Here is a 26,727-nt window from a genome sequence, read left to right as displayed (position 1 = left end):
CAGCAAGGCAACGGCCTCATGTGCTTTCGGACCATGCCTTGGGACCATATGAATTAGTATATGCAATTTTTGTGCGACTCTGTATGTTCTTTTTTTTTTTTTGGCAATGCATATCCTTTTGTTTTACAATGGCTCAGTTCGGACAACATGCTAGTCAACGGCGGGCTATTTAATCAAGCGTTGCTTAAATAGTCCACCATTTACTAACATGTCATCTGTCAGGCAAAAACCACACTATGGTTGGTTATTTCTAAAAAATAACCAACAGAGATAACCAACAATTTGCAGAGTTCTTTTTCTTTTATAAATAAATACATTTATAATTTATAAATTTAGAGTTCTTTTTATAAATAAATAAATAAATAAATAAAATAAATAATTCTTTTTCTGCACAATCGTTGATTATTGTGTCATGTCGTGGGCTTCAGTGACTGTTTCCTCTGCTCACAGAGTTGTGAGACGAGAGCTGCAGAAACCCCTGGTGCTCTAGCTCAGTGTGACTCCATTGGCAGGGGAAATAATCTCGTGCTGGCAAGTGCTTGGGGAGCCACCAATTGTGCCAACCCTCAGTGGAGCGGCGCAATCCTCAGCTTCTCATGTGCTTCCCAGCACAGGCATATGCTGTCCCTTCGTGGGGTGCTGCTGATCGTAGTGCCCCACGTGTTCCCAGGGATGTGCACATCCCTTGCCACCCCCCACCCCGCAATCCGTCTGGAGACAGGCTCGAGGGGATAGAAGGAGCCCCTTCCATCCCCTTGAGTCGATCCCCAAATGGATCGTGGGGCGGGAGGGTGAAGGATGTCTCCCATGGCTGGACATGAAATGTCCAACCACAGAAGGAATCCATCTGCCGTTATCAGAGGGGATGCAAGGATCCGAGCTGCTGCTGTGATGAGCAGGACAGATTCTTGCACATCCCCACCCCATTTCGCCAGAACAGAAGGGGAATCCTTTGCTGTGGCAGGTGGGATGCAGGGGAATTGGACTCAAAAGCATCCTTCCTGCTGCAGCAAAGGATTCCTCTTCTGTTCTGGTGAATGGGGAGGAGATGCGCAAGAATCTGTCATCACAGCAGCAGCTCCTCCATCACTGTAATTACCATAGCAATGGGGCAGTGGGCAGCATTGTTATAGCCACCCCAGTCCCTGTTGCTATGGAGATGAGGGTGAAGGATGCATTGGCGTGGAGAGAACTTCTCTGCTGAGAGGGCATCAGTTGTCTCGGTGGCACCTCTTCCGCCCACATCTAATTTTGAGGTGGAGAGCTAATGGTCACAGCTCTCCCCATTCCCTGCCTTGAAACTAGATGGGGACGGAAGAAGCGCTGCTGAGACAACTGATGCCCTCTCAGCGGAGAAATTCTCTCCGCGTCAATTTGTCCTTTGCCAGCAGAAACTACTCATTGCGTGACATTTGAGTAGACCGCTCTGCAGCTTCCTCCTTCGGCGGGTGAGTGTGGAGGAACACCCACACGCACCCACCACAGAAGGAGAAAGCTTCAGAGTGGTCTCCTTACGTGTCACACGACGAGAGATTTCTGCCAGTGAAGGATGCAATGGCGCCCCCTTTGCCTGTCCCTCTGTGCCGGGTGCAGTGAGAATCGGTGGGCGCATTACCTCCAATGTCAGGGGAGGTGGTGCAACCGTTGTCAGAGTGAGGTGGGGTTAATCTGCCACCATGGCAGTTGCTCTTGCAAAGGCTGCGGTGCATCTCTCCCCACCCTGCTCCTCTCCACGGAATGGCAGTGCCCCAATAAGGTAAGTGGTAACCAGCTCCGCCATTTGGTGAGGAGAGCTGACAGGGGGAGAGATGCCCCGCAAATAGCCATTCGTGGAGTGGACTATTCCCACTCCTTGGACTAAAGTGTCGTCTGAACACACCCAATGTGTAACCGGCCATCTGATGAATTTCTGAAATCCTAGAGTTCATGCTGATAATGTCTTCTAGGTGATTGCCCTCATTTACTGGTCTGTGTCGCTAGGTTTGCACATTCAGTACCTATATGAGGGATTGTCAGCATTCCCTGTTGACATTTTCGGCATTTACTGAAACATAAGCAAGGCAAAATTTGAGTCAAAGTTTGGCACTGGTGGGTATTTGGCTCTGAAGCTAGCAAGATCAGCTTGCATTTACATAAACTGCATAGTCTAGAGCAGAATTCGCTTTCATTGCATTGGCATGAATGGAACCCCATAATTGTCATTCTTCTCCTTGTGGTCAGATGCCTCTTCAGAGAAAATAGAAAATGCACCCAATCTATAGTGAGTCATCCTTTTCAGGATTTTGCATAGGAAGGGCTTTTGTTTGCACACTATTATTTCTCTCTCCCTCCCACCCCCATATTACGCATTTCAGGAGTGGGGAGAAAGGAATATTTGAATAGCCTCTTTTGTCCAGCACTTCACCCTCTATCAGCCTTGAGAACAGGAGGCCATATACTTAACAATCCCATTTGATTATACATATGTGGATTGAAAATAGGGCTGAGCAAAATGCACAGTAGTCAGGTAGCAGGCCCTCAGTGCCCCACAGAGTTCTTTGCCAGGACTGTACACTTGAAGACTGGCACCTAAACATGTGGCCTGCCTCCAGTAAAGAACTATTGTGTGCAAGAAACTTTATTTGGTGGCATTATATCGGCAAAGGCTCATGCAACCACACCAGCAAGATGCTGTAGTCAAGTAATAGACATGCACAAATGGACCAGGCCTAGTTTAATCAGCCGGATCACGTGCAGCACTGGAGACCAAATGATTAAGAATAAATACCTGTGCCTTCCTGATATGCATTTTAGGTTTAGTCCAACAGTGGAATTGCAGCTAATGCATTACCACAGGACAATTTACTGTGGTTTCTTTTCATTTAAAGGCTGTGGGTTAAGACCTATGAAGGCTTCAATAAATTGAAAGGAATGAAGTCAGACAATATTCAGAGATAGGTTCAGGTTACTTGGTCTGAGTATAATGTGCAGCAACTATATATTCACCAATGACATGGTAACTGCTAGTCCTCTAGTTCCATAACTGAAATGTTTTGTAATTGAAGATGTCATAGAGAGGTGAGGGGCAGATTTAATGCTGCAATTTTTCCAAGTATGTGCACTGTTATTTCTGTCTTCTTAAAACAGAGGGCAGGTTCCACAACAGTTACTTTTGGCCTTGATAAGTATAATTTACCAAGTGGTTTCTGGAGCCTGTAATTACTACAGAGTATTTAATAGCAAATAAGCTATTGAGGCTGTGATTGAAAATTCCGGCTTGGCCGTTCTGACACCTGCTATTAAGACTTTAGTAGTAGTAAGTAGCCAGAGTCAAAAAGATTTGCTTTCTTCTGCAAATATTAGCTGCAGGGTATTATCATGCTACTTCTCTCTAAAGGAAGGCTAGTAGGGTGGGTATAATATTGATCTGACCAAGACCTCTGCAGACATAATGAAGGGCCTGTTTCAAGTTCAGTGGCAGGCGGGTTGGAAACAGGGTTGGTCCTGCCATTAAGCAAAGTGAGGCAGCTGCCTTAAGCAGATGTAGCAGGGGCACATCATGCTCATCAAGCATCCTCAACCAAGCTGAGTATTGGTTCCTGTTAGATACGCAGGACCATAAAATGACTTCCTGTCCAGTTTAGCCTTGCTTGAGCAAGAAGGCTTGTCTGAGCTCTGGTATGTTTTTCTATCCTTTGATCTGCCTTACTTTTGTCTAGCTTGCTTCTTGATACTGCCTTTGTTCCTGACTTGCTCTTCCATCCTGATTTTGCTTCTCCATCTTGGCCGCTAATTCAGATTTACTGTTCAATTCTGACTATTGGTTTGTCCTTAGCTCCTGACTCACCACAGATTGCTGTCAAATACCCATCCGTGAAACTACATGTCCTCTTGACCAGGGCTGAACGTGGCATTAAGCCTTGATTTCATTGTTTGTCTAGGATCTTCATCAAAATTATAGCACCAAATCATTGTTCATGCTGACCACAATTATGCATTATGGCCTGAGAGAAGCGTCTTGAACAAGACCATATAGTGTCAGCCCTACATCAGCACACAATATCTTTGGGCACCCACCATGGCTCCAGCAGCCTGGTAGGGCCTATCAACACTGACACCTGCCCAGGGCCCTCCATGCCAGGCAGCCAGCTCTGGGAAGCAGTCATTTAAAAATCGGAACAATACTTTGGGTGCTCTGAGGCACTGTGGGAGATAGCGTGGCATCAGTATCTAATATGATGGAATAAATGCTGAAGCCCTTTGGTACTGACTCCGGGCATCATCATCGTCGTCGTCATCATCATAGTTTTCTTAGCTCAATGCTCCAAAGAGAAGTGCCAGGAGGGGTGACACCATCTTACTTCCCCCAAATGCCTATGGGTCCTGATGTAGCACCCAGAAGTATTTTGGGGAAATTAAGATGGCAGTGGTTCATTTCTCTTTGAAGTACCAGGCTACATCCTGCTGCCCATCTCTACTGCTGTTCACTGCTGTGCCACCGCCAAATCTGCCACCCTTGGTAAGCTTGTATGTGGGCCCACAAGGGTGGTGCTGCCCAAGGCTCCTTCAAATCTGGCATCACTGCTGGGTACAAATTTTAAATGGCAGCTTCGCAGACTCCTGGCACTGCCACCAGGCAAGTCCACTAATATAGGAGGTGCCCATCAGAGGGCACTTTGCCAAGGCTGGCCCTATGACAGATGAAAGGTGGGCATTTGAATCAGACTTTCTCTACAGCCAACCAAAACAGTCTAACTACTACACCATTTTTAGACATGTTTCCATGAACAGGCTGTAACCAGTCTGATTGCATCAGCATAGATATACAAATATATGCACCTTATAATATACGCAGAGTCTGGAAGGGAAACACCTGCTCATTTTAAGAGCAAGTAGAGGGAAACACACACACATGAAACACAAAAGACTGAAGCCTTGAGCTGGAGGATACAGCACAGCTGTTATGTTGAAAGAAGACAAAAGCTTTAGTTATGGTGGTTCCCCTTCCCCTCAGACACACCCTCTTTCCTCTTCACATTGTTTACTGAATGCAAAGACTGAAATTTCACAGACAAAGCTACTGATGGTTGCCTGTAAACCTCAGAGGATGAAATATAGAATGAAATCCTTTTTTGTATGTATCATTACTATGCTACATTATCAATCAATAAACCTATCAGTTAACTCTTTTTTGAAGTACACAGTATGCAACCATTTGCACCCTCCGTTCAGCAGCTGCTCTCCCTTCTTTCCAAACCTGATGGAGAAACTATTCAAACGGTCACAAATTTGGTAAAGTACTTAAATCTGTTTTCCGTTCCTGGGAGGAGCAAAGCCTAGTTCAAGAACTTTCCTGACCCAAGACCAGTAAGAGCGAGCCAGTGTCGTATAATGGCTAGAGCAGTGGTTCCCAAACTTTTTCAGGTAACCGCCCCCTTGGTTCCACAAACTCATGCCCAGCGCGCCCCCCCCCCTATAAAAATCATTATTCAGAATAGCGGTTTTCAACAAACCACCAAGGGAGATAATAACAATAAAATTCAAAACAGTAACAATTAATTGAATACTTTATTCAAAATCCAGTTGGTGTGCCCTGCCATGCTGACTGCAAACAGAGGCGTTCACTCTCTTTTCCCTGCCTCCCTTGGCAAGCCTGGGGCGAGTACTTCCCATATAGAGGGGATTCTAGGAGTTGAAGGACTTTTTTCTGTCTAAACATGCATAAAATTGTGCCTTTAACTTATCATGTCACACTAAGAGGAATCAAATAGGATTTCCTTCTTCAGTGGAACACACTTACTTAGGAGTAAGCACCATTTTGTTATAGGAAAGGATAATGTGTTTTAATTAAAATTTAAAAATAATTATCTGCCACCTGGTACAGAGTTTTCCTATGGAAAACCTGGCTGGGACTGAAGTAGAGGGGCACTAATTTTACTGTACTTATTGTCTTTAAATATGGTTAAATATCCCACAGTTACCTTGCTATTCTATTTCTATAATTCATTTTCTCCTGCCTTTTCTTCACCCTCTCTTCGTTTTCAGGCTTAATCCTATGCATATTTACTTCAGAGTAAGTTCTGTTGATCTCAGTCGGGCTTACTTCTGAGTAGATATACTTAGGATTGTGCTGCAGCTCTGTTTTTATGGTGACGCAAGATACACACATACCATGTTTACCAAAAGAACTTTCGAAAAAAGGAGGTTGGACACCCTGAAATAAGCAAGGGCAGATAGGAATGGTTTCAGCAAGCATTCTGGAAAAAGGTGCTGCTGAATCTTCTTTAGCCAGGAAGGACCTGGGGAACTGCAATTCTCTCTCCCTCCCCCTTTTCTTTTCTCTCCCAATCCTGTTGTAGTCCAGTTTTGTTGGGGGGGTGGGAGCACACACACAGACACACAGAGTCTCTGTCTCTCTCTCCAACCCCCCCCCCCCATCCACCCAACCAAGCCTCTCAGTAGCTGCCAGGCTGATTAGGACAGGAGGGCAGCAGCTCAGAGGGGAGATGGCCCCAATCTGCAACTCCTGATTGGGGGGGGGGAGCCTGGTGATACCTTGCAGCAGCACAAGCAGTCCTGCTCCCCACCCAGCCTGCTGGCTGACTGCTGTTCTGCCGTCCTCCACGTGCTCCTTCCTCTCCGCCACAGGGCTGCTGCTCCCACCTTGTGCAGCAACTATCGTGAGAGGTCTGCCGGGGCAGCTCTGGCCGAGGGAGGGAGCAAGGAGAAGAGTGGGCAGAGCAGCTGAATTCGCCGCTCTTTCCTGCTCTGCTACCTCCTGTGGGCGCTTCCCTCACCCCCTACTTCTGGTGGGGCCGCTGTGGGCTTGACATTAGAGGAGAGAGCGGCTGTGTGAGTGAGAAAGTCACTCACTTTCCCCACACCACTCAGGAGCGGTGTGGGGAGAGCAGCTGAATTTGCTGCTCTTTCCTGCTCGGTCCCTGGGTTTTAGGACCTTCTGGACCACCTTGACCGCCCCCCTGCCGCCCCTTTGCCTGTTAGTTCCCCCTGTTAGCGCCCCCTGCCATCCCTTTGCCTCTTAACGCCCCCCTATGCAATCCCACCGCCCCCACGGGGGCAGTACCGCCCACTTTGGAAACCACTAGGCTAGAGCATTGGATCAGGTTCAAATCCCCACTTAGTCATAAAGCCCACTGGATGATCTTGGGCCATCAGTCTTTCTCTCTTTCCTTCTAGTTAACCTTCTGCTGTGAGGTTAGAGAAGGGTGGTGGAAACAGGGTACATCATCTGAAGAAGGGTGGGATAAAAACAAGTAATGCATTTCAGAACTTACTGTGTACAGAAAGAACAGAGCAACAGATTGGCTTGAACAGTACACATGCTATTTATTTTATTTGTATCCTTACATGATCCTCCTCCTCTCCATTTTATCTTCACAACAACCCTGTTGGTCTGAAAGTCTTACCAGCCCAAAGTCTCCCAGTGAGCTTCCATGGCCGACTGGGGACTAGAACCCGGGTCTCGTGCATCCCAGTCCGACACTCAAACTGCTACACCACACTGGCTCTTATTAATTCGAACTAAATAGCAGTACTTTTAGATGCATGTCAGGTGCTGGTTCTCAACATCCTGTGGGTTTACAGATAAAGGTCTTAACTACTTGGCCAGCTTTCAAGGCCTAGCAAGTACTGAACCCGATTTACCTTCCTTCATCATTTTTCAAGGTTCCCAAGATCTGATTGGCACCCAGCCCAGTTTTCTGGTAATATAGGGAATGCAGTAGTTCTAAAAATCCTAACATGAACTCAAGTAAGCTGTTATATCATTCATTGCTCAGCGAAGTTAGGTTATGGGGGTAGCAATGAATAGATTTGTTAATTTCTAAACTGATACAGATGCCTATGAGTCAGACAATGAGCTAATATTCTTCCATTAATGAAGCATGGTGCTGAAGCAATGGGAACAGGAGCTCAGTGATAGCACATGCTTTGCACGTAGACAGCCCCAGATGCAGTCCACAGCATCTCTAGGTAGGGCTGAGAAAGACACTTGTCTGAATCCCTAACTATAAATACGTGTAGTTAATACCGAGCCTCTGTAAAAGGCCGCTTCCTATCCAATAAGCCCGTTTTGCATGTTCAGTGAATGCAAATACGTTTCAGTGAAGATCCCTTCCGCACATGAATCCAATTCATGGAGGGTGAGTCAGGACCACTCCAAGATGTGTGTACACTTCCCCCACCCTGTCCACAGTGTCTGCATGTAGAACAGCGTGCTACATATAGGGGAGCCTGCATACATACAATTGTATGCACATAGGATCACACATGATCAAAACCCCGCACTGTGTGAGAGCCTACGTGTGTACAGCTGTATGTACGTAGGGTCCTGTTTTCATACGTTGCTTCAAATACGTGGATGTTAGGGGCAAGTCTGGAGGTACAATGCTACTTCATCTGTTGGAACATTGGTAGAGGGGAATTCTCTTGCCACTGTGCATTGCAGGGCATGACTGCAGTAGTAGCAAACTAGTTGCAAAGATTGTGCATCGTTGCTGGTCTTCCCATTGTAGAACCCACTGATAAGTTTCTCAGGAATCTTAGGGTTCCCCAGAATCCAGCTTGAATCCAGTTTAAGAGATACTGATTTGTTATTTTTATAGGAACTCACTCAGCTTTACAGCTGAGCAGAGCCTTGAACCCTAAGATTGCTAATAGGGATGGGTGAATGAGTCTATTTGTGGTCCATATCAGTTTTGCATATATTCAATCATAAGTCTGCTGCATACAATGTCTGTAACTTTTGGAAAAATCTGTGAATTAAAAACAAAACATGAAATTTTGCGTTCATTTTTTTATATGATACAATACATTTGTTGTGTGTGCTATCTGTTTTATGTCCTTATGTCAATGGTTTTATACTTTATATAATGTATTTAAATGGTTTTTAATTTTTGTGAACTGCCCAGAGAGCTTCAGCTATGGGACGGTATAGAAATGTAATAAATGAATGAATGAAATGAATGAAATTTTCCTTAACTTATACATTATTGTATGCAACTTTCCCTAATATGCTCATTTTGGCACGCAATGTTCCTTAATAAAGACATTTTGGCACGCAGTCTCTGAGCCTACAACTGCATCACAAAAGTCATAGAACAATGCAATCTGAAAAAATAAGTGTATTCCAATCCACATATTAGTTTGGGAACCACAAATTTGAGTAGCATACTTAAAAATGTGAACCAAACACATTTTCCTCTCTGGCCCTAGTTGCCAGAGAGTTGGCTGGTGGGGGACAGCCTGTCCTGGTCCTGTGCCTTTGACAGGAGTAGGTGGGCACATGGGTCAGTGGTTGAACATACCTTGCATGCAGAAGGCCCCAGGTTGAATCCATGGCAGCTCCAGATAAGGCTGGAGAAAACTCCTGCCTGAAACCCAGGAGAGCAGCTGCCTGTCATTGTCGACAGTGCTGGACTGGATGAACCAATGGTCTGACCTCAGTATAAGGCACTTTACAATGTCCCTATGATATGCAGAAATCAGCAGGTAAAGCTGTGCACTGCATTGAGCAGGAGTGCCCATGTATTTTGGACTTGTGGCTGCATTAGGGAATTTGAGTTACTGCTATGGGCAGGGCCGGTGCCAGACTATTTTGCGCCGTAGGCAAGGCGAGCTACTTGCACCTCCTCCACAAAAATTTGCCAACTTCGATTCAGCTGTTCAAGAAGAGTTTCTGAACTATTATATTTTCCTTTGATTATGTTTTTTTTCTTAAAACAGCTAATTTGTATAAAACTGTGACCCTTAAAAGGTCAGTACTGTGCCCCTCTGAGGTCTGCGCCCTAGGCCTAATGGTAGCGCCGGCCCTGGCTATGGGCACCACCACAAAATGCCGAGGGTATTTTGTAGAAAGGCAGGGTATAAATTGAATAAATCATCATGATCATCAGGTCGCCGCTTTGGCCTATGCAGATCTTAGGCTACGTTTTATTCAGCAAAACTTTTGCTTCCTATTTATTGGACCCCACAACTTCTCTTTCATAAGGGATTGCCTAATACAGCTAATTGCTGGCAGCAGTGCAATACAGCTAATGCTTATTTTAAACTTACGTTTTGGCAATATCCAGTAGTTGCTTCTCTTTGTGGGGAGGTTATTGTACAGAAAAATTGTGTACTATAATATTTGCTGTCTTTAATATTTGCTAATGTTGATGCTCTTTTGAAGGATTTACCTGTTTCATGGCAATTAACAAATGATCAACATTAATGGTTTCTCTGCACGCTTTTGACAGCTAAAAGACTATTATTACAACATTGGAAGGAAAAACACTCACCTCTTCTAATACAATGAATGAATGACCATATTTGAAGTTGTGAGGTATAGACATTTTCAAAAGGATACTTACTTGGATATTTGATCTACTTTTGTGCAGCTGATGTATAATTACTAGAAAGGTGTATTGATTTCATACAAATCCGTGTGTGTGTGTTTTCTTCATGAGCACCACATTGGGGACCCATGGTGTAGAGTGTAATGCGACCACCTGCTCATTGCTGCAGATCAACCTGTTGTTAAAGGCACAGCTAAGGTTGAAAGGTTGACCACCCTACTTAACTTTTATTTCCCATCTCCAAACCCAAGGCTCTTCTAGTACAGTACACTGCTTCTCACAGCATTTTACCAGATTTGCCAAGATGTTAACAAAATGAATGCAATACCACACTGTTTCATGGACAGCATGAGAGCACAAAAACTGGAGAGGGAGAATATTTCTTCTTATTAAATATTTTGCTGTTCAGGCTTAGCAGCTGTGATTCAACTCTGTATGACCTACAAAATCCCAAGTTCCTGGAGAATGGGTTAAAAAGGAAGGTGTCAAGACAAATATGGTTTTCAAAGCAGAGATAAAACCAAGTTGCCTTGACATGCAGCCTGTGAATGGATTATAGGGCAGAGATAGGAAACTTGCATAGTGCATAAGGTCCCCTCAGGAACATATCTTGACCCAGAGTTCCATAGCTAATTTGCATATTTTTTGTTGCATGCAATTAACGTAATTGGCATATCACTTTCATAAAGATGGCAGATGTTAAGCTACAATTGGTGAGTGTGCTGCATTTACAGTACAATATTTGGAAACTATTTCCCTCAGACATGGAAACTGAACCAGCCCTTTTTGATGTGTGAAACTTGAGTCGTCTTGAGAGGTGAAAAACATAATCAATTTGAGTCTTGAATGTTTTATTTATTGTATTATATATTATTTATTTCTATAAGAGGTTGGTCCTTATAGTGTGGGCTTGTTCTGATAGTATTTTTTTTATAAAAAAGATGGGATATAGGACATAGGAAATTGTGTTATATTTTGAGGTTTCCCGGCCCCTCAGGCAAGCACGCATTCTGGCAAACTGACATGGGACGCCCAAATCAGTGAGGCTTCTTTATTGTAGGAAATTTCACGACAAAAGCTGAATGGTTACACACTTCAGAAATTATCTAGCTGATGGTCAGTAGCTATAGGATCTAAGAAAATGCAGAACAGTCAAAAGCAAATCACTATTACTGTGATGAGATCCCCATCAATGTGGTTTCCTCATTGTCATCTCCACAGTTCAGAACGCAAGGGAAGGTGAATCCTTACACAGGTTTCAAACCTGGACATGAGAGGGGAATGATTCCTGACATCCCTCAGGCAATCAAAGGGACAAATTCTTAAAAGGCCTAACAAACCACCCAAAGAGAGCTAGTCTAACCTCGGATCATACATTGGTAACTCCAGGCAATATGGTCAAGGCCTAAACAAGATCCAGGGCAAGAAGTTCAGTGCCAGGAGCCCAGTGACCTTTCACATTGGCACCTCCATGCCACACGAGTCCAGGCAGAGGAAAGTCTAACAGTCGTAGATCAAACCCGGTCGTAGATCAAACCTAGTCTGCCGGTACACTGAGCTGACAACAAACAAAGACACACCATCTACAGCAAACGAGAGTTCAAGACTGTGAAAAACCTTGCAGTAGTTTTCATGGCACGTTCTTAGCAATGCAAAGTTTCAATTAGGAGACTCCATGTGTAGAGTGCCTCCAGAGGCCCAGATACCCTATTTCTTCGATTTTAAGACACACTTTTTTCCCCATATAAACATCTCTAAAAATGGGGTGCGTCTTAGAATTGCAGGTGTGTCTTAGGGTTTTTTTTTTCTGTTGGTGGTACTGAAATTAGTGTGCATCTTACAATCGATGGCGTCTTACAATCGAAGAAATACGGTAATGATGGATCCAAACAGGGAGGGGTTGCATCAGGGAGGTGTGACACCTCCTCTGGACCCCTTGGCAGACAGGGCTTTGTCCTTTCAGCAAGGCCCCTGTCCAAACAGGGCGGCAGTGCTCAGCCCGCCCCCCCGGCTGACGCTTCAATCTGGGTGATCCTTCTGGAAACCCCCATCCTTGCTCTGTCAGATTCTCACAGAGAGCTGCTTCGTTCCAAGGCTGAAGCCAGCAAGTGGTTGCAGGGAGTAGGGTAACTCCCCCTGGATCTGCTCTGAGAACACCCACAGAGATAAGCTCACACAGATTCTGACATTTCACGGGCTGAAAAGGGCCAAACCTTTCCAGACTACTTCTAATTAAATCTTAGCTAAAAACTACAAGGCCCCAGTGCAGTGCTATTCCCAAAACTATTCCCTGGCATATATTGAATCAGACCAGTGGCATAGCAAGGGGTGGACCAAGTCAAGGAGACCAAGGAGGGCTTAAGTGGCCACCCCAAAAGCAGAAGGTATCTAAGGAAAGTAGAAGGACTTTGCAGAAGATGCTATGATTTAAGTGAGTTTAAAATGCAAACTCCAAATTGTTGTAGTTAGGAAATAGGATTGTGGTTATTATTGTTCTAACATACCAGGAGTGTAGAAGCATAGAATGGTGATTGGTGTGTGTATGTATGAATACTTGTGTTCACAACTGAATTGAGACACATGGCTGTCTCAAAGGGTTCCCCATAAGTCCAGGGTCTAAAATTACCTTGATGCACCACTGAGTCTGAACATTGGTCCATCTAGTACAGTATTGTTGGCACTGATGGCCAGCAACTCTCCAGAGGTTCAGGACAGGAGAGGTTGTTTTGCCCTACTTGGAGAGGCTGGGCATTGAACCTGGGACCTTTTGCATGCAAAGCCTGTGTACTTACCACTGAGCTATACCTGTCCTACTAGAACAGTGCAGAGCTGATAGAAATTTATTTCCTGTCACTAGGCCACTGCAGGTATCATATAATATTCTGAGGCAGATTTAACATTTAGGAGTCCAGCTCCCAAATAGCTCAAACTATGGAAGCTATCCGGCAGTTGCTTTTAATGTCCTCTGATGTGTGGGTGAGGGAGCTGGTGAGCTAGAGTAGTAATTAATTTCACTGACAGAAACACCAGACAATGAAATTACCCTGCCACAGAGCAGAGTCACTAAAGTAAATATTCTGCCTGAGGCAGGTGGAATATGGGCACAGAGTCACATGTCAAGAACCAACCAATAGTGAAGTAAGTTTTCTTGGTAAGGGGAACTGTGAGCCCTGTACGGAGAGTTTAGGCCTCCAGCCGGCTTGTTTTGTGGCTTCAGAGGTGGAGGATACCGTTGCCGAACCAAGATGAAACAGCTGTCGAAAAAACGCACGTCCTGCTGCTGTTCAGTTCCAAGGGGGAAGTAGGGATTAGAAGGAATGAGTGCCAAATCCCAGCAGCATCGCAGGCACTTTGATCCAAGCCTTCCCAATTGCTTGGTGCAGGAATTCAATTTGAATGCAGGATGTAAGTGCTGGAAATTGAGGAAGGGAGCACCTGATTTTAGCTGCCTTTGGTTTATAGCTTGCTCTCTGCATCTCACTCATGTCAAATTTTGTGACCCTTAAATAAAAACGCTGCACTTTTGTTAGTGAGATGGCAATTAACCGCCAGAAGGTGCCTTTAAAGATAGTTGTCTTAGCACTTGTGAAAACTAAAAATACAGTTTATCCATCCTACATTTTTTAGGCATTTGCCCCCATCAAACAGGCTGTGTAAATCACATTCTGGTACACAGTGCAGTGTTTAGAGCTTCTAGCTCAGGGGCGGGGGTGGGGTCTGTAGACATCCAGAAATTGTTGGACTACAACTCCCAAAATCCCTGCCCATTGGCCATGCTGGCTGAGGCTGATAGGAGCTGGAGGCCAACAACATCTGGAAAGCATAGGTTCCGCACCTTAGTTTTTCACCCGTTTGATTTCTCAAAACTATATTTTTCAGCAGTACCCAAAAGTCGGTGTCATTCTGTTCCTTAATAATACAATCAATGAAGGGCTGTTTTCTCATTCCTGATAGCTGCAAACTGCCAGTCTGACCTGCACCTGTAAAAACAGTTAAGACGACATTTCAGAGCAGATGAAGTTGCAAATGGATAATCATGACATTTTAAGAAATTGTCAGCATGGGTTTGGGGCATGCTTGTAATATCTTGAATGTTTTAAAACACATAAATGTGAGACACATATTGTTCAGGGCATTTTCACACATGAGACTCAAAAGTGCCTTTTAGCCTCTCTTTGTGCTATTTGTGTGCATGTACTTAATGTGGTATATAAAGCAGAAGAGAGACATTTTAAATTTATTTTGCATTCTAGCCAGCATAGTTTTTATATACACATTACAGACCTCGGAAATGCAAAAGGCAATTTTAGTGTCAACTGTGAAAACTTCCTGAGTGTTTTACATAATACTTGAACTGAAAAGCATGTGATGCAATTAACATACATCATGACGACGAGAGAAGGAAATATTTCTTCCCCATATATTTCTCCACTGCTGTTTGGAACTCTTTGCTATGGAATGTGGCAACTCAGGGGTGGGCAACTTGTGCCTTCCAGATAATTATGGCCTACAACTCCCATCAGTCCTAGCAAGCATAACTAATAGCGATGAATCATGGGAGTTATAGGCTAGAACATCTGGAGGGACAAAAGTTGCCCATCCCTGTGGTAAGTAATGAGGACCTGTTAGAACCGTGTTTGAGAAATACCAGTATTGCTTATCTAATAGCGTAATATTGAAAAGAATGGCAGCACAGCTTCTTGGATCCTTGTATCTGCATTTTGGGGCCATGTTTCCAGAGGCTGGTTTTGTTGCAATGGTGTAAACTAGCTTTGGCCACGCAAGTCTGTGTGGTCAAATAAGCTGTCAGATGAGCTGATAACTTTGAACTAGTGAAAAAAGAACCCTACTCCTTTACATTGAGAGACACATCAAGATGCAATCTTCACACACACAGAAAGGGGCTGGAACACTGTGCCCGATTCCTTTTGAAGCTAATCCTGTGTTGTGTTCTTGAAAGCTGCACTATTCCCTTCTGAGATCCAAACAGTGATCAAGTGGATAGTTGCAGGATGTTCATATTGATTATTTTACATCAGAAGGATATGTTTTCCAGACATTTCACAAAGAGTCTTGCTCCTTTCAATGGGCGTTGCATATATGAATCAGGACCACATTAAACTACTGCTGCTGTTCTTGTTGTTAGAATAATTTATTTCCTACTCTGCCACTGTATACACAGCACTCAGAGCACTTATTGTAAGCTGCCTTGAACACGTTTTAAGAAAGCAGCATTTTTTAAAGTGAATGAATACAAGCCAGTTCAGAAGTTATTTTTAGCTACTTTTTTCCATGATAAGAGCAGTCTACTCCTGGAAAGATCTCAAAGATCTCCGCTGCAGCAGCTAACAATCTATACATTTCAGGGAGAGATGGGAGAGCAGAACGTGCTTCCTTCCCACGGCAGCATCCATAATTAAGATTCATTAACTTGCAAAAGCCAACAAGTAGGTTCTAACAGACACACACACACACACACACAACCCTGCTATCACTATTTTGCTAAAGACATTAGAATTTGGGAATCTTCTATGGGGGTGAAGCAAGAGTGTGGAAGCTGTGGCCACCAGTTGCTGGACTCTAACTCCCATTAGCCCCAGTGAACATGACCAGTGGTCAGAAATGATGGCGTCCAACAACATCTGGAGATCCAGAAGTTCTCCACCCCTAGGGTAAAAGCTCATTTAAGAAGCCTCCACATCCATTTAAATCCTTGACAAAGAGCAACTATTTCTCTATTTATATCTTTGGATTATCTTCAGAGGCCCTGCTTGTGGGCCTGTCACCAAGAACTGTAAGGTTTGTGGGTTCTAGAGACAGGGACTTGTCAGTGGTGGTTCCTACCCTATCAAATTAAAACTTGAGAGAGATACAACTGACCCAATCTGTGGCTTCTTTTAAGAGTTTTAAAAACTCATCTGTTCTTACTGGCTTTTAATGATTTTTTCAGAATTCAATAGTGTGATAGATATTTTGATATTGCATTTTATTGAAACTTGTTTTATTTAAAATTCCTTATATTTAATAAGATTTTATTAATATATTTGTCTTGTTTTTATGCTGGAAGCCAGCTTGAGAAAAGATTTGTCTTAAAAGGCAGCTAAGAAATGGATAAATAATTAAACATTCCTTTGCAATGAATATTTAACCCATTTTTACGAAAAATGGAACCTCTTTCCAAATATAGGGATGTATGGAGTGTGTAAAATCCATACATTTGTGCCTGCGAAAATATGCAAATACACCCAAAATGTGCATTTTCATGCTTTAGCCTATAAGGGAAATGCATATTTCTTTTGCCTTTTTTTAAAAAAATGCATTTTTTTTTGCCTTTTAAATTTTTTTTGGGGGGGGGCATATTTTTCTGTGACTAAATTTGCACAAATTTTCGGAAAGTTAGAAAAATGGTCCACATGTCCGGGGAATCAGCCTGACTGGGGGAAAACCTGTCCACTGCAGAATCTGCAGATTCCTAAAACTCCAAACTCAGTTGATCAGGTTTTCAATTGGTTGGCACTGTCACATTCTTGTTTAGAGGATGCGCAGAATCTGCTGGACCACAAGGATAATTTTTTTTCATCAGAAATAGAATTTTTGAGGCAGGTTTCTATGAAAATGTACTTGCTAGCCAGCTGCAAGCCTTTTCCCTGTGGTTTAGCCATATTAGGAGAGAATGATACTTACCACAGTATTTTCAAGACCTGACTTATTATTACTACTAGGGTCTGTATCATTTTTTCAACAGTATAAATCTCAGCCTTTTCTCCCAGTTTGGTTCTTTTAATGAATTCTCTCCCTATGAGTTTGTAAGAATTCTGGCTGTCATAGAGAGATCTTGTTTTATTGTTGTGGTTGTAATGACCTTTGTGCAATAGACAAATAAAATGTATATCTGATCAGGTTTCTTGCAACACTCCTACCCAGAAATGACAGAGATCCCAATTCACACTCATGGTGGCTTAATGGTTGCTTGAAATGCAACTGCATGCATGCAAAGGATTTCAGGGATTCCTTCTGCATCTCTAATAGCTGTGCAGTAGAGAACATTTTTGACAAGTTCGCTTGTCATGCAGGAGTGAGGAAAGCCATGTGTATCAAAATCCTGATGATGGCACAGAAGCCCTTTATATCTGGTCACCTCTAGCAACTGTAGGTCTTTGCTCTGGTATGGGTTTTTACTTTAAGAATATAAGAACATAAGAAGAGCCCTGCTGGATCAGACCAAGGGTCCATCTAGACCAGCATTCTGTTCAAGCAGTGGCCAACCAACCGTTGGCCAGCAACTCACAAGCAGGACATGAGTGCAACAGCACTCTCCCACCCATGTTCCCCAACAACTGGTGTTCATAGGCTTACTGCCTCTCCTCCTGGAGGTTGCACATAGCTGTCAGAACTAGCCTTCTCCTCTAGGAATGTTATCTAACCCCCTTTTAAATAGGATGACCATATGGAAAGGAGGACAGGGCTTCTGTATCTTTAACAGTTGTATAGAACAGTGAATTTCCGCAGGTGTTATTTGTATGCATGCAGCACCTGGTGAACTTCACTCTTCATCACAACAGGATGTTGCCCTGCCCTCTTTTGTATCTGGTCATGCTACGCAGTGGTAACCCTAGTAATTTGCACAACAATAATTTAATCTTGTATATGCAGTTACTTGTGAGTAAGTCTCATTGAACTCAGCGGGGTTTACTTCTGAATACACATTCCTTGGATTGCATTATAAGTCTTATTTTACTAGTTTCTCTCATAATCAAATATCTGTGTTCTGTAATGACCAAAACTTTCTCTTGTGCTGTTCTTCTGCAGAGCCCCTGAAATCATCCTTGGTTTACCTTTCTGCGAAGCAATTGACATGTGGTCTCTGGGATGCGTCATTGCAGAACTTTTCTTGGGCTGGCCTTTATATCCGGGAGCTTCAGAGTATGATCAGGTTGGTACTTCCCTTCCATAGACCTGTTAAAAAGGCAAGAGTGACAGATAGCCTGAATTTTCAGTCAAACGGAAAGCCACCTTTGGCCATGATTCCCTACAGATGCAGAATAGTGTTGAATTGAGGATTTATTTCATCTCTCTTCTCCCACTGGCACATCAAATCAACAGCCATACCACCCCAAATCAACCTGTGGTACTGCTCTAGCCATCTCTAGTGTTAAACCTTTATAGTCTTTGCTTTAGAGGTTAGAATGGAAAACCAGTTCAGTTTTTGACCAGGGTGCTCGTAAAGACTAAGATAGTGTATGACTCTAGTTGTTTCCTGTCTCCATGTTCTTCCGCCCTCCCCTCCCCTCCCCTTCTGTTACTCTTGTTCGCATTGCTCTTCCTTACTAAACTGAAATGTCCTTCTCTATACCTTTAATCCCTGAGACAACTTTTTCATTATTCATCTGTAGTGTTTTTGTATTACTGTACCTTTAAGAGCTGACTGCCTAAATGAACTGTCAATCAAGAGTCTCACTTCCAGCTGACTAGGAAGCATTGTACATGTGTGTTTCTGCTGTAACAGCAAGTATCAGTGCAGGTTTATTTGTTATATAATGCAAGAACTGTGACGTTTTTCTTGCCTCCTGCAAGCTACCACAGAGGACACATCCTATGGAATGAGAAGCATGCGAATGCTCATAGACTTTAACCTCTTGTATCTTGACTTCAGGAGAATCAGCATTGAAGGCCCAATCCATGGACAAAGGGTTCCTGGATTAGATTAATTTCTAGTTCACATTTCTGGTTTTCACGCTGAAATAATACAGTGATGGCAAAAGTTTCACCTGCAGCCTTGTTTCTTATCAAGCAACAGTTAAGCATGTCAGGAAAAAAGTTGGCAAGAATATTACTAGTTATTGTTACCTCCTTTCCCCCTCTGTCCTTGCTCCTGTGCCTTCAGCAGAGATATGACCAAGGCACAGGAATCTATAAATTAATTTTAACTTTGCTGTTTTAAATTTGTATTTTAAATTAGTATTTTTGCATTGCTGCTGTTTTTATCTTAGTTGTGTTTTATAATGTATTTTATATTACGGTTTTATACTGTTGTTTTATACTTTGAATTGTCTTAATTTTGTAAACTGCCCAGAGAGCTTTGGCTATTCGGTGGTACAGAAATTCAATAAATAAATAACATCATAATAATAATAATAATAATAATAATAATAATAATAATAATATGACATAAAAAAATTAAAGGTGCAATCCTATGCATGTTTAGATCGAAAAAGGTTCTACAATTTTCAGCTTGCTGAGAGAGCTGTAGGACATTTTTTTGTCTATGCATGCATAGGATTGCACTTTAAGTAGATGAAGCTTTCTCTACTACTTTTGTTCATCCTGGGGAACATTTCACCTGTTTAAATATTGAGTAGGAGAATGGTGGCAGTCCTGGTCCTCGCTCAACTAAAGAAGTCCCATTGAATAACCAAAGATCATGCAGTGAATTCATGGCTATAAACTACACAAAGAACTGTCCATTTGATTACTAATTTCCCCCAAGAGGGGTTGGCCGTCTCTAGTTCCCAAGTTTCACCATCATGATCTTTGGACATTGCTCTAGTGTAGGATGGCCATATGGAAAGGAGGACAGGGCTCCTGTATCTTTAACAGTTGCAGAGAAAAGGGAAGTTCAGCAGGTGCCATTTGTATGGATGCAGCACCTGGTGAAATGCCCTCTTCATCTCAACAGTTAAAGCTGCAGGAGCCTTGCCCTCTTTTGTATCTGGTCACTCTAGTATAGCTCCTGCAGCTTTAACTGTTGTGATGAAGAGGGGATTTCACCTGGTGCTGCATGCATACAAATGACACCTGCTGAAATTCCGTTTTCTATACAACTGTTAAAGATACAGGAGCCCTGTCCTCCTTTTCATAGGGTCACCCTGGACAGGGCCATGGTGTAAGAAGACTGGCCACAGTTCATCTTCATTGCTTCCATTCAGGATCAATGTTTGTATGTAAATATGGTGCAGGATCATGGGAGTAGTAGGTTAATGGTACGGAACTATAGGAGTTGTAGGCCCCTAAAAATGTGGAGTCCCTCAAGTCGCTCACCCCTGCGGTAGAGACATCAGTGCTATGTTTATCTTGCCCGTCCTGTTTCACCAATTGTCTTCCATCTTCATATTCTGAACATCAGTACTATTTACCCTCCTTTAGCTTCTGGTTTAGTGCCACTGACCCTGTTTGTTGAGACGGGTCTCTCCAGGCGAGCTCATGCTTTCGGTGCAGCCTGATAAACTGCAGTCACAGCTGCTGCTGCAGGCAGCCCACCCTGAGTATCTATTTCCCAAGGAACAAGATGTAGAGGCTGTAAACCAATAGTTTTAGAATTTGCTTATAGGCTGCCTTCATTTTTCAGATGTGTTCTTTCGGCAACGAGAAGAGTTGAAAGGCTGTGCCTCACGTTAAACAGAGATGTTCCAATCTAGGATTTCTGTGTGTCTACTTTATAGAAACATAGGAAGGTGCCTTAAACCAGATGGGACTGTGTATCCAGACCAGTATTGTTTCCTTTTACTAGCAGAAGCTTTCTGAGGCCTGAGAGAAATCTTTCCCTATCATCGTCTACCTGTTCCTTTTTTAACTGGAGATGTCGGGGATTGAACCTGTGACCTTCTGCATGCAAAGAACATGCTCTATCACTGAGCACTGTATGGCCCCACTGAATGTGTAGACGCAGATGGTCATTTGGGTGCGCATCCCTCTGAATCCATATTGTGATGCTTATCTGGTTGGGTGCATCTTTTGACTCACTTGGGATACAATCCACCCCCGGGTCAAATCTAGGGCTACCATTGGTTACACACAACTAGTTGCCAGTGACTAGAGCTGGATGGGGGTGGTAGAATACGCAATCCTACATTTCTGACATTCGAAAACAACAAGAGAAAAGGATGCAACCCATCCCTCAAAATACCTTGCTCAAACAAGTCCTCTTGAAATTAATGTTTGAGGATCAAAGCCAAGGTTGTAAAAGGCTCTTTTGCCAATAAAGCACACCCTCAAGGCATACATGCGTTCTTCTTATACCTTTATACTCTTCCTTTATCTTTACAGTCTATGGATAAAGTGATGAATGTGCAGAGGCTTCAAAGGCTAAAGGAGGAGTGTGATAGAGTTTAACTATAAAAGGAAAGATAATTGTGTAACACCTAGTTATTTAGGCTCTTAATGCATCATAAACATTATCGATTGTTAATGTCTGCGGGCCTACGCCTTCCTTTTCAGCCCTTCGTTTGAGCAGAACTTTCTGAGCCCTCACATCATTTCCTCGTTCTTTGTTTCATTGTCATAAATACCTTGTCCACCATCACCCCCAAAGAAACCCTGCCACATATTCCAGCAAGATAAACCTGGAGTTCCCATCCTTCTCTTACAGATCCGATATATTTCACAGACGCAGGGTTTGCCAGCTGAGTATTTGTTAAGTGCAGGGACGAAAACAACAAGGTTTTTCAACAGGGATACAGATTCGCCATACCCACTGTGGAGGCTAAAGGTAAGAGGCTGTTTCCCCATCTCCTTTATCTCCATCAGGGCCTGGCATGGATGTTAAAATTTTACCAATACATTTATCAAAGGTGCGAGGAGAGGCTGATAAAAAGCTGCAGCAACAATATATGCAGCTTTTGGCTGGCTAGAAGGGTTGGCATTTGATGCTTTGCACTTTCAGACAGGATCTTCAAAATCTTTTGCCCAATTAAGGCTTAGAAACAAAATGCATTACAAGGGCTCCATGAAGTAAGCCAAAAACAGATCCTTCCTGACTACCTCGTTAGGACTGGCTTGGTAGTGTGCAACCTTATATTGAAGATGGCCTTTGCGCTGGGGGACTTCCTAGCTCAAAGCAAACTCTGTGAACCAGCTCATTACTTCTATGATAATATGAGAAAGACTGCTGTGAATAAAGCCATATGGAGCTCCAAGTCCAGCCTTTTCCAAGCTAGTTCCTTCGAGATGTTTGGGACTTCAACTCCCATCAACCTTGGCCATTGGTCATGATGGCTCTGGATGATTGGAAAGGCAGTCCCAAACATCTGGAGGGCCCCAAGTTGGGGAAAGTTTATCTATCCATTCCTTGTCTGCATTCTACTGCTATGCCCCTACTCCGACCCTGGATAATGCCAACAGTCTTCATAAACATTGAAAAGGAATGTTTTCCCTTAAGATTGGATTGGGGAATCTTTTTCATCCTGAGGGCTTCATTCATTTTTGTAGGGTCTCACGTCGTAGTTGGGCATGGCCAAATCCAACACTGGGTATGGTCAAAGCAACATTCCCTCTGCCCTCTTCTCTTTCTCCCATTTTCTCCCTCAACCTCTGCTAATGGGATTTCCCCCCCTAAGGCTAATTACTGGGGGCGAGGTGGGGTGGCAGTGGTGGAAGGAAGCAGTGGATTAGATCCAAGGCTTAGTGGCCAACATTCAGCCTTTAGGCCAGTCCCCATACATGCTCTAAGACCATGGGTTGCTGAAACTGCAGCTCTCTTACATTGGATGAAATTTAACAGTGGCTTGGAAAGATGCATGGGTTTACTTTCATCCCTATGCAATTTTAGAATACGAGATGGACAATATGTAAATAGTGGATAATGTTAGTTTGGAGCTGAGTCAAAAGGGATGGTGGGCTTTGTAGTGAAGCAGCTGTAAATGTTATACAGAGGTCCGGATGGTTGCCAATAAATCATTTTTTTGTTGATTTTGGACAGACACCAGATGATCATGAGGCAGAGACGGGGATCAAGTCAAAAGAAGCAAGAAAGTATATTTTCAACTGTTTGGATGATATGGCACAGGTAAGAATACTGCTGAAGCATCACATCTGTCAGTAATTTCCAGGGAGAGAATATAGCATATGATAAAAAAATATATGCTTTACCCTCATGCAAAAACATTAGGAACATTTTGGTCTTACAAGTTCAGATCATAGGGGGGCGCACATGCTCTCCCATGCATTCATGCAATATGTGAGGAGGTCACAGGACTGGGCCAGCTAGCCCCACCCTCTGCTTCCACCATGCTCACTGGCCACACCAACTGCCAACCATGTATTCTACAATGTGTGACTGGGACTTATGCACATTCACCTTCATATGTAGAGCTCTTCCACGTGAGAGGGGATGCTGATTGGTCCAGAATCCCCACTTGTGTGGAGGGTCTCCACGCATATAGTTTGTTATGCACGTAAGGCTCCTTCAAGAGCTGTCAGATGTGCAGCCAGTGGGAAGAATGGTCAGCGCACGTGGGCTAAGATGGGGCTAAGTAGCATGATCCCACAATCCCATCATGCATCCTTTCAACATGTGAGGGTATTCAAGTGAAAATCCCTCTCCCCCAAAGGCCTGGTTTGTACAGAAAAAAAATATTGCAATGACTTGGAACAGAATGGTTGAGTGGATCAATGGGCCATAGGATAAAGTTCCAAGGTAATAATCCCATATAAGCCATAATTTTTAAAAGGGGACGGCGCTAGTACTTTACCCAGTTTGTACATCAATTAACAATTGGGATAGTGCACAGAGTGTCAGGCTAGGACTGGGGAGGCCCAGGTTTAAAGCCCCAGTTGGCCAGGAAGTTGTCAGCCTACCCTTCCGAACAGGGATCTTGTAACAATAAAATGGGAGGAGGTCCATGTACACCACCATGACTTCTTGGAGGAAAGGCAGGACATAAATGCGACAAACAAACAATATTGTGGCACTCTACAAAATCTCCAGTGCTTCAAGCTGCCTGACAATCGGATCTAGGGCTTATATGGAATGTAAAGAACATATGAAGGTACCTTCTGCTGTGTCAGACCATTGGTCCATCTAGCCCAGTAATGTCATAACTGACTGGGAGTAGCTCCCCAGAGTTCCCCAAAGTTTGAAAGTTTGAACCTCATGGTCTTCTTAAGACTGATCTCACGTGATGGGGGGAGTAACACTGTGACCACTGGCCCCGCCCCCTACATGCCATTGGTGTAACCAGTGAGATCACCCAACCATGTTCAAGTGTGCAGTTGAGTCCTCTGCGTATTCAAGGGCCTTTGCTCTAGCACGTGCTCTTTCCCTGGCTCTGCCAAATGTGCAACAGGGCCAGGCTAGTAGGTGTGAGCAGGTGTGATTTTGGGGGGTGTCATGGCTTCTGGAAATGTGGATTCGTTACTGATTCAGCTTCCCTTCCAGGTGAATATGACAACAGACTTGGAAGGAAGTGATATGTTGGTGGAAAAGGCAGACCGGCGGGAGTTTATAGATCTGTTAAAGAAGATGTTGACGATAGACGCAGATAAGAGGATAACGCCGATCGAAACACTCAACCACCCGTTTGTCACCATGACGCACTTGCTTGATTTCCCCCATAGCACTCAGTAGGCTTCTTTCACTCTGCTTTGGGTTGGAGATCTTGGAGAGGGAGTAAACTGTGGGTTGGCAAACTGCCAGACGTACCATTGAGCTGCTAAGCGTTCCTGCCCAAAAATGTTATGATTTGAGTTGCAGCCTAGAAGAGTGGTGACCAGCAGAGCTTGGCTATTAGGAAAGCCATTTTTATGGCAAGAATGTTTTGATAAGTATAGATGGCAGCTCCTGTCCCAGAAATGGCCTGATCTGAGTAGCTTTCAGAGCTTGGGAGCACTGAGATATTATTTGGGCACGGTGTCCTCAGCTCTTTGTTCCAGTGGTTTCTTTCCCTGCTCCCTGGCTGCTGAGAGTTGTAGGATTTCATTTTTACCCGGTAACATGTGTGAGAGTCAGGCCAGATCTACACCAAGCAGGATATGACATTTTGAGTAGTGTAGATCCTGCCCCTGGTAGGTGGGTATTTAACAAAATAGGCAGGAGTCATTTTTCCCCCTGATGATTATTTCACTGCCAGAAATTGGGAGGCTTAGAGGGATGAGAGAAAGTTGCAGAGGAAAATCATAGCGTCCTCTTCTATGCAGGTTTTCTAAGGCTGGAAATGTACATTGCCAATAACACAGGGCTGCTGCTGCTGCTGCTGAAGAAAATGGTAGCCCTGAATTCTGTTTTCCCTCCTCTGTAATGTTTAGTATTAAACAACTTAACTTGTGCTGTGATATTGCATGTGAATTTTGCACATTTCCCTGCTCTTGCCCCATATCTTCGGCTGCCTCTGGTGGGGGCAAGGAAACACACTCCATTGTTACATCATGGCACAAGGAGGAAAGGAGGAGGATGAGACTCATGGCTGCCATTTTTAGCAGCAGCTGTGTGTTTTCAAGTAACATGTTCTACCCAAAGACATGAGTGGATAAACATCAGTGATGATTTGCTGAGCTCATTGGAATCCCATCTCAAAGTGAGGAGTTGGACATCTTTACCCTGGAAGCTTCTTCCAAGCTGATGATTATTTTTTCATGCAGTAGTACTGCTGGCCCCTTTATGTTTGCCTTTTAAATTAAAAACAAAACATGTTTTGAATATAAAGCTGCAAAACCTTGTACAAATAAGGAAATGTGCTCATGCATGGCATTCAAACTGTTGTAGAATTACAATAATTATAGAAGAGTTTGATTGCTACAAATGAAGGTGCAAAAAATTGCAAGGAGTTGCTGTTGAGTCTGCTTGTTACAGGAAGATGCAGCAGAGATCCATAGAGGGTTTTGGGTTGGGGAGATATAGCCTTCCTAAAATGTTTAAACTTGCTAAGGTTTGGTTTCAAGACTGGGTAATTTTGAGGTTTTAATAAGGTTCAATACAGGAAGGAACAATCTGAGATTGTACAAGGAACAAATGGGGATTCTAGTTGATCATGCATAATTGATGTTCAGATAATTGTTAATTTAATAATGATGATGATGATTTCATTTCTGCGCAGTTTACAACAATTTGTCCCTTTAAGCCTTTGGACACATTGACACTACCGATTTGTATCCATTTTATACCAGCTTAACTTTCATAGCTGCCCTCAAAGAATCCTGGGAACTGTAGTTTGGTGCCAATACTGGTGTTAGGAAACTTTAGCTGCCTCTCAACATCCCTGACCCAAACTACAGTTCTTAGTGTTCCCTGGGAAGAAGTAATACCTCCCAAATCGTTTTAAGTTTCTGGTGTAGCACTTAGGCCGGTGGCGAAACGGGCAGTATCCTTTTGCCACTGGGTGCTTGAATTTTCCCCATCAGATGACTTACTATTGCCTTCTTGCTTCTTGTGCCCTCTTTCTCTATAAACAGTGTCAAATCCTGTTTCCAAAACATGGAGATTTGCAAGCGACGGGTGAACATGTATGACACAGTGAATCAGAGCAAGACACCTTTCATCACCCACGTGGCCCCAAGCACATCCACCAACCTAACCATGACCTTCAACAACCAGCTCAATACGGTCCATAACCAGGTGAGGGGAACCATTATTATGTCATCTTTGAGAGGAGTGTGTGTTTGTGTCCGGGCTTGATCACCCATC

The 26,727-nt window shown here is 43.5% G+C and overlaps 1 protein-coding gene across 3 annotated transcripts in view; it reads left to right on the top strand.

The window, feature by feature from the left end:
- The window catches only part of HIPK2 (homeodomain interacting protein kinase 2), a 197,653-nt gene that overhangs the window by 122,125 nt on the left and 48,801 nt on the right, over positions 1-26,727 (top strand). For all 3 annotated transcript variants that reach the window (XM_063133341.1, XM_063133339.1, XM_063133340.1), the window contains exons 3-7: positions 18,144-18,267; positions 21,700-21,819; positions 23,029-23,115; positions 24,487-24,671; positions 26,496-26,658. In XM_063133341.1, coding sequence (XP_062989411.1) covers positions 18,144-18,267; positions 21,700-21,819; positions 23,029-23,115; positions 24,487-24,671; positions 26,496-26,658 — 679 coding nt within the window. The remainder of the gene's footprint in view (positions 1-18,143; positions 18,268-21,699; positions 21,820-23,028; positions 23,116-24,486; positions 24,672-26,495; positions 26,659-26,727) is intronic.

This window comes from Elgaria multicarinata, chromosome 9, assembly GCF_023053635.1.
Source record: "Elgaria multicarinata webbii isolate HBS135686 ecotype San Diego chromosome 9, rElgMul1.1.pri, whole genome shotgun sequence".
In the NCBI taxonomy this organism is placed as follows: Eukaryota; Metazoa; Chordata; class Lepidosauria; order Squamata; family Anguidae; genus Elgaria; species Elgaria multicarinata.
This window is presented reverse-complemented; position numbering and strand designations above follow the sequence as displayed.